This window comes from Pinus tabuliformis, chromosome Q, assembly GCF_031772625.1.
Source record: "Pinus tabuliformis cultivar Carrire ecotype Pingquan chromosome Q, CPIR1, whole genome shotgun sequence".
Taxonomy (NCBI): Eukaryota; Viridiplantae; Streptophyta; class Pinopsida; order Pinales; family Pinaceae; genus Pinus; species Pinus tabuliformis.
Genome location: NC_142296.1, coordinates 1,188,548,704 through 1,188,557,237, shown reverse-complemented (window position 1 = coordinate 1,188,557,237; position 8,534 = coordinate 1,188,548,704). Strand labels below are relative to the sequence as shown.

At 34.9% G+C, this 8,534-nt stretch overlaps 1 protein-coding gene across 1 annotated transcript; it reads right to left on the bottom strand.

Moving 5' to 3' along the window:
* Positions 1–905: 905 nt before the first annotated feature.
* LOC149223950 (alpha-amylase inhibitor/endochitinase-like) lies at positions 906–5,213 on the bottom strand. The gene is made up of 3 exons (XM_089388040.1): positions 5,079–5,213; positions 1,121–1,239; positions 906–978 (listed from the first exon to the last, which is right to left on the bottom strand). The coding sequence occupies exons 1-3, from the start codon at positions 5,211–5,213 to the stop codon at positions 906–908; spliced, it is 327 nt and encodes a 108-aa protein (XP_089244166.1).
* Positions 5,214–8,534: the final 3,321 nt, after the last annotated feature.

Here is an 8,534-nt window from a genome sequence, read left to right as displayed (position 1 = left end):
AAAATTATATAATCCTATCCCAATAAAACAAAAACATAAAACCTCTCCTAACACTTAACTACACCCCAATATTATTACAAATTTTACACATCCATTTCGTACCAATGCAGAAATTAATAGCATCCCAATAAAACAAAAACATAAAACCTCTCATAATAATTAAACTACACCCATATATTATTACAAAATTTACACATCCATTTCATATCAATGCAGAAATTAATAGCATTCAACAATTTTTATTTGTATTTGGTGCAAGGCTACAATTACCTAGTGTAAAGATTAGTTTCTACCCCACAAAAAGGACCAAATCTGTCGCTGTGTCTATGCCAAATTTGTACTTTTAAGTGGCAAAATTTCATGGCATTGACCATGAGGCATGAACCGAACTCTGCTCTGCTCTGTTAACACTAGCAATAATAATTATTAGCCTCTACCACTGTTATTGACCACGACAAAATATTATTGTGACTAAGTATTTTGAGGTATGGTTGATGCTTAATGTTGTGGTGGTCAGGATGAAAAACACTTCTGAGATTACTTGCAAATCGATTTTAAATATTATGAGATTAATTTCAAATCAATTTAAAATATCAAAATTTACTTATTCGATTATTGGTAAATCGATAACAAATACCAAAATTTCAGAGATCTTGCCAGAATTGAGGTGGTAAGTATTGTTAACATTGAAGGTTGTTTCCTGGGTTTACACCAAACTGGATGCAGTAGTTAGTGTAATGGTTGATGCGGTCGTTAACTTTATCGGTGCCTTTACCTTTGCATTCTAGTGCTCCGTTGATTGCTTGAATGGTTGCCCTGAATCCCTGACCAGATGTAATAGTGGTCTGGCAATTACTGTTCACATTCCAAAACCAGAGCGCGCTTTTCCACGACGTTAGGCCATCCTAAGCCAGCATTCCAGGGTTATTCAGCAGGTTCACGTCTAGATATTTTCCAGCTCCACCATAATTTGCGTTTCTGCAAAAATTACACAAACAAATGTTCACCGAACATTCAAATTAAACATTAAACTAAAATATAAGTTATCATTTCATGCTTATAAACTTATATACAATGTACATACCCGGTAAGCTGCAATGGGCCACGGCCGTAATATCACTGTCCGGGTGCACAGGGATATTGCGTTTTGCTGGGATCACAGTAGACACTCTTATCCATGTAGCATAGCTCTCCCAATCGGTCAGACGCGATATTGTAAATGTATACCAACAACCAATTCTAAATACAAAGAATTAATATATAGATTTAGAAGTCAAAACCATTGGAAAGACAGAGGATAGGCACAATGTAATGTACCTTAATAATAAATAATAATATTAAATAAATAATAAATAAAAAATAAAAAATAGTAATAGTAAATAAATAATAAATCAACTACATGTTCTAAATAAAAATAAATAAAATAGAAAGCAATTAAATTTCAGTACAACATATCGCCCACAGACAGATGGGCAAACAGAAAGAGTAAACCAAGTATTACAGGACATGCTAAGAATGTATGTCATGGAACAACAAAACTAATGGGAGAAATACCTTCCCTTAGTGGAATTTGCATACAACAATAGTTATCACAGTTCAATTCATGCATCTCCCTTAGAAATCTTGTATGGAAGATCATGTCGTACTCCATTAAGTTAGGATTGATTAGAGGATCGAGTCATATTGGGACCTCAAATGCTCCAAGAAATGGAAGAACAAATGACCACAATTAAGCAGACACTAAAAGAAGCCAGGAATCGCCAAAAAAGTTATGCTGATACAAAGAGAGTTGATAGAAACTTTGAGGAAGGAAACCAAGTTTTTATTAGAATCAAACCCTTTAAAAGTCCTTTTAGGATTGGTAAGGGAACAAAATTGTCCCCTATATTTGTTGGGCCATTCACGATCCTAGAGAGGATTGGACCAATTGCTTACAAGCTCGAGCTACCATTCCATCTAAGAAGGATGCATAATGTCTTTTATGTTTTTATGCTTAGAAAATATGTACCCGACCCCTCCCACGTTTTGAAATTTGAAAAATTGCAGGTTTCCAAGGAGGGAGTCCTTTAGCTCGAACCATTCTGTATATTGGACCGCTGGGTTCGTCGACTTAGGAACCATGAGTTTGAGCAAGTCAAGGTCCAATGGGACCATTATAGCCTAGGTAGCCTAGGGTCAGCTACCTGGGAAGATGAGGAGCTTATCTTTAATGACTTTCCTTATTTACTTCATTAAAATGTTTGGTGAACTAATTAGGCGTGCTTAATTAGCTAAGACAGACACTTTTATGGAACACCTAAATCATGTTTATTGTTTAAAATTTATGAGTTTAGTTTAGTTTAATTAACTGTTATGATGTTAAGTATAATTTTACATGATGTTTTGTGATATAATGGTAGAAGAATAATGATGCACATGTGGTTCTTATAGTGATGATGTATCCTTATGATGAGGACGATATGCATAGGCATTATGATGTTATGTCGAGGTGTATTGACATATTCATTTAGTATGTGATGATAGATATTTAATGTTGAATACTCATGATGGATATGATATGCATAACGTGGCATAGGAATTATGATGCTATAATATGAGGTTTATTGACATGTGGTTCATTTATTATGAGAAGTCATGATATGTCTTTGATGCAAATATGTTGACATTATAACTTATGATGGTATTTCATGAAGTGAAGCATGTGATAGTTGCATACAAATTTATGACATGCATGAGAATGCAGTTTGTTATTATTCATAATGTTGCGATTAACAATGATGAGTGTTCTCATGATGACATGCAAGACTTGGCATGTGGATTATTTTCTATGATACTATGATGGTATAGCTAACGCATTGGTTCCATGTTGAGGTGTGATGATTGACAAGACTCCACAAATGGGCCGAGAACGAAGTTTATTTGATGATCTCGTGCGAGCCCATATGCACGAGGGAGAATAAGTAACACCATATGGGCTGGGGACAAACTCAATCAACACTACATATGCTAGTGGTTCCTTTGTCTTGTATAACTCTTGATGGATAGATCTTGAGGGCTATGGGACCATCTTGAGGAGACCAAGTGCCTAATATTGAAGGCTAGGTGCCTCGTATTGTATTGGGATGCCGAAGTCTCGCAGGGGTGTAAGGACTTTAATGCCTGGAGTTGTGCGCCTTAGTGAGTTGTGGAGCGAGTGGACCAACCTTGTGAGATGCTCGGAGACATTGAGCACTGTATCAGATGCCTGTCTTGAGGCAGATGAGGTCTGAGTCATGTGCGAGCCTTGGGGCCAGCCTTGGACTAGAATACAGACCGATGAGGCTTATGCCTGATTCCAAAAGTGGGAAAAAGGATAGAGATTCCATGGGATTTCCTGGGTGTTGTGAAACTTCTGATGCCTACTAGTTATACTAGTTTAGTAGAGGGTGTTGGGACTGTTACATCAAGTAATAAATAACAAAATAAATGTAATGTCCCTTAATAATAAATAATAAACAATAAAAATAATAAATAATAAATAATAGAATAAAATATTAAATAAATAATAAACAATAAATAAAACTCCACAGTTAAGCGCACTTGAGCCAGAGGAGATCTGGGATGGGTGACCTCCCGGGAAGTCCTGGTTACCGGGTGCAAGCCCCGGAAGTGACGATTGACGCTATGTGATTCATTTCACTAGTTTCAATCCCACTTCTTCACCCCTGTGAGCATCACCCGATGCAATGAGTGCTAAGTGAACAATTCAAAAATCATGAGAAATTAGTCAGTTACGACTACCTCTCATGGAAATGGTCATACGTTAATGACTTACTTAACGCAGTTGAATCCCAAAAAAACGATATCTAATATAATGCACTGTGTAAACCCCTAATACTTAAATTCAAAAAGAGTGAAGGGATCTCTACTTGAATGGTTCATGAGGCACAATACTTGCTAAGGTTTTGCAAATGGGGTAGCAAGCTAAGTGGGCTTGATTGTGGGGAAAACACCACAGTTAAGCGCGCTTGAGCCAGAGGAGATCTGGGATGGGTGACCTCCTGGGAAGTCCTGGTTACCGGGTGCAAGCCCCGGAAGTGACGATTGACGCTATGTGATTCATTTCACTAGTTTCAATCCCACTTCTTCACCCCTGTGAGCATCACCCGATGCAATGAGTGCTAAGTGAACAATTCAAAAATCATGAGAAATTAGTCAGTTACGACTACCTCTCATGGAAATGGTCATACGTTAATGACTTACTTAACGCAGTTGAATCCCAAAAAAACGATATCTAATATAATGCACTGCGTAAACCCCTAATACAAAAATAAAAAATAGTAATAGTAAATAAATAATAATAAAATAATAGATTAGTTACATGCTCTAAATAAAAATAAACAGAAAAATAGTAAAAATCAGTAAATCTATCAAAAGGTAAAAACAAAAGAAATAAAACAAAAAACAGTAAAAATCAGTGAAGCTATCAAAAAGTAAAAACAAAATAAATAAAACAAGAAAATAGTAAGTTGCATGTTGACACATGGAAGGTGTGCATGTGGTTCCCCTTCCAAGGTTTGCTCTATTTAATAGATGGTGAGGAAGATGAGAGGCATTCCATCATTCCATGATTCGATCATCCATTCTCTAGAAGAATAGTGTTAGGAGACAAATGATATCCTAGCAGTAGTTGTTGATTGAGAGTTCAGGGGTGTCCAGTTGTAGCAAGATTTTGTGCAATTGAACCTACGGTTGGGTGGAGAGTCGTTCCCAAGACTTTCTTGCAGTTAGCAGAAGAATTAAACTAGTGTTCTACAGGTAAGTTGTCTCTACTCATATTTTTTAAATTTAATGTTAATTAGTTGATAAATAATGTTTTGATTATAAATCGCATGATTAATCTAATTAATTACATGTTTTTATTTCGAGACTGTTACACACAAATAATAAAGTGAAAATCGTTGGAAAGACAGAAGACACAAATAATAAAGTGAAAACCGTTGGAAAGACCTACGATAGGTACAAATTACATAAAGGGAATGCATTGGCCGTGTTAGTGAAGTTACTATATCTATAGAAGGTCTTTCCTGTGCACCTACCAGAAGTTTCAGATAAAATTCTGCTAAAAAGGCTTGGGTGGCAATATCCCCAACAGCTGCACGGCAGATCGAAAGAGCAAAAAGGGCAAGAGAAAGCCATAGAATGATAATTCTCACACGGAGATGCTTTGCCATCTTCGCGAGTATTGTCTATCAATACTATTGCTATCCTTGGCACATGCACACAAAGAGAAGTGTGGTGCTCGGCTGAATAGCAGGAAGCAGCTATTAGTTATACAGGCATTAAGATTTTTAATATTTGAGATTAATGAAGATTAAGATGATGGCCTTTTGCCAACCTCTTCTCACAATTTCTATATGATTTGTTGACCCGACTTTAAACTACCTTCACTAAATTGTTGTTTTATTCACCTCTAACATGTGACATATATCAACATCAATGTGAGCGTGTTAGGAATTTTACAACTCGTGAGTCTGAGAGACATGGAACACATTGAACCATTGTGCCCAGTATTTATTTGCACTCTCTGAGGAGTCGTCAATAGATGGGTAAATTAGTGGTCATTTAATGATTTCCTCGTTTTAAAATTTTTTTAAATTGTCATTTTTTTTAAATTGTGAAGATAAATAAAAGAGTGTGAAATCCTACTAATTTAACCAATAAATCTATTTTTAAATTCCAACCCATCTCAACATGACCTAGTACCTCACTAACATGAGACATATATCAACATTAATGTTAACGTATTAGGCATATTCTCCCGTCCATCACTCGTGTGTGACATTGAACAATGAACCATTTCCATGTTAATCATGTGCTATGTCACAGGAACACTACAGAAATTGACATAGATACAATATTATAGTAACTGCCACTGGCCCTTTCACGTAGGCTCAAGGGCAAAGGTACCCTCTAGCGTGGGTTGAAGTGCAAACGATATACACCTTTTTCTACATCCACTTTCCGTTGATTGGACATTTATCAATCATGCCTTATCAATGATTCCGATCATCTATTTTTCATGATTCTCGCCGAACCGACGCAGTCTCCCTTTACACAAAGTTGAAGATACATAGTAAGGGATTAAATTTGATGGGTGGGCTACAGATATATTTCAATTTCAAATTCAAAATTTTTGAATTGATTCATTCTCTGGCTTTTCAATTGTCTCCAACACTTTCTTAATTCTACCTCTTACTTGAACCTTCTTTATTTTTTGTTCTTTGCTAAAACCTTAGGAGCTGACATTGATATAAATTCCCCTTTGTGGGCACAGGGCACCCATCTCTCTGTTTTTCATTTCTTTTAGGGAAGTTTGAAATGGATCTCTTACATCATGATTAACATATACTGCATATTAATTAAAGAGTTCTAGAGATCATTCACTTGTGTATTTTCTATGAATATTCAACTTTATTTTTCATGTCACGGAAAGAGTCACAAATTAGACACCTCTAAATGCATGTTGTCCATAGAATTCTTTGTTGTGTTATATTTGCGTGAAATGAGAGAGGCCTCATACCATTTAGAAATATCATTCTCATCGGCCACACAATAGTGAGACTTGGGGCTAGAGAAGCTCATGAGTTAACCAAGGTTTTGTTGGAATTTTAGGAATAAATTAGGTTTCTATTGAAATTTAGCATATTTTCCTTTTTTTCTTTCATCCAGTGAGTGTAGAAATGTATTCCTAATAGAGATTGTAGGCTTTTGTAATCAACAACCAAATAGAGTGGTTGTACATGGTATGGTATTCTCATAGTGGTTTTTGTCTTAGCAATTATTTCTAAAAGTGATTTAAGAAACCTTCCCTAAAAGTTGCATTGCAAAGAGAAAATTGTGCAGAAACAAGTTGCATGTATTCATAACTTGTCTTTGATAATACTACTTCCAACTGTTGGTAATGTTAACATAGGTGGCTCTCACGTTCATTAATCAATGAAATGTAATGTTTAGTCACTTATATTCAATACACAATATGAACATCCAAATGGCAATCAGAATATAAAAAAATAACAAAAGTAATTCCCTTAGAATGAGCTATTACTTATCAGAAGTAATCTACAAAATTAGGAGGTAGATGTAATACAATCGGCAAGGTGATGTATTTATATAAACCATCGGTACGATTGTAGGTGTTGAATAACTAACCATGCCGATAACTGTTTAAAAATCAAACCATAAAAAACACTTGAACCTTTCTTCCATAGTTTTGATATACTGGTTAGTCAATCTTGTTAGACTAGAACAATTCCTTAAACTCATCACTTGGTCTAATTCCTTAAATTCACTTTCGATTCCATCTTTTGGTTTCTTTCATTGATTTATTTCATTATTTGATGGATAATTTATCAAAATCCCTACTCATTCTACCATTTAAATTGTTTCAGTTTGACTTGATTATTTGAGTTTGAGTTCCATCTAAGATTTACAATAATTATAGAAAGGGGGATAATATATTCTTTTAATTTTTAGAAGATAATTTGCAACATGTCCCATTGTGGTTTTGACTTGGTGAAATTTTCTCTTTCTTGTGCCAATTAAATAGAGAGTGTTCAATAGTTAAACGATTGTTTTAATACTCACACATAAACATACAATCACAAATTCCTTTAGCTGAGATGCTAGGTTTGATGGCTTACTATTTCACCAAAATTTCCTAGGCTCCAGTCCCCAAGAGCTCATTCTATTTGGTTGGGATAGGGCATAGTGAAACTAAAACCCTGGTGTAGATCTTAGCAAGACATTGACCTCATTAAGGAACTCACAATAGAATTGTTACATTTTGATGCATATGCTATATTGAGAAATAACAATGTCATTTTCTCGAGCATTGGAATTGGGATTAAGGCTTTGTGAAAGATTTTGTTCCACAAACCATGCTATTAGGTGGGTACCTAATAATTTTATTGTTTAGGCCTAATTTTTTTTATTTTAACTTACCCATATCTCAAATTACAATGGCCTTTTATGTAAAGCAATATCATATCAATGTTATGATTATTAAACATGAAATGGTGTTTGGGATCAACTTAATCCAATCAGCGATCTCAACAATAGTCTAGTTTGGAAGTCATAAATTACTAACAAGTGACATCAGAAGTTTACCATTCATAATTTTTATCTATATTGGATCACAACATGTTCTACAAAATGCATCACATTGTAGGACCATAGACTACTATTATAAATGTACATCATTGTATGACCACATACTATTCTATAAATGTGTTGCATTATACCTATCAAGATCTCTATTAAAGAGTGTTCAAATTGATATGTTGTTTCAAGTATGTCTTTGCCTAGTTGTTTCTATGTTTTCTAGACTTTTAACATTTGAATCATTCTTTCAAATCCTACAATGTTATACAATTTTATTTTATGTTTCCATTAATTAAGAGACAAGCCATTGTACCCTAGTATTCCTTGTCACAAATACACTTAGTTTGAGAAGTTATGAGCTATAAAATGGCATGCCACATTTACACATATGT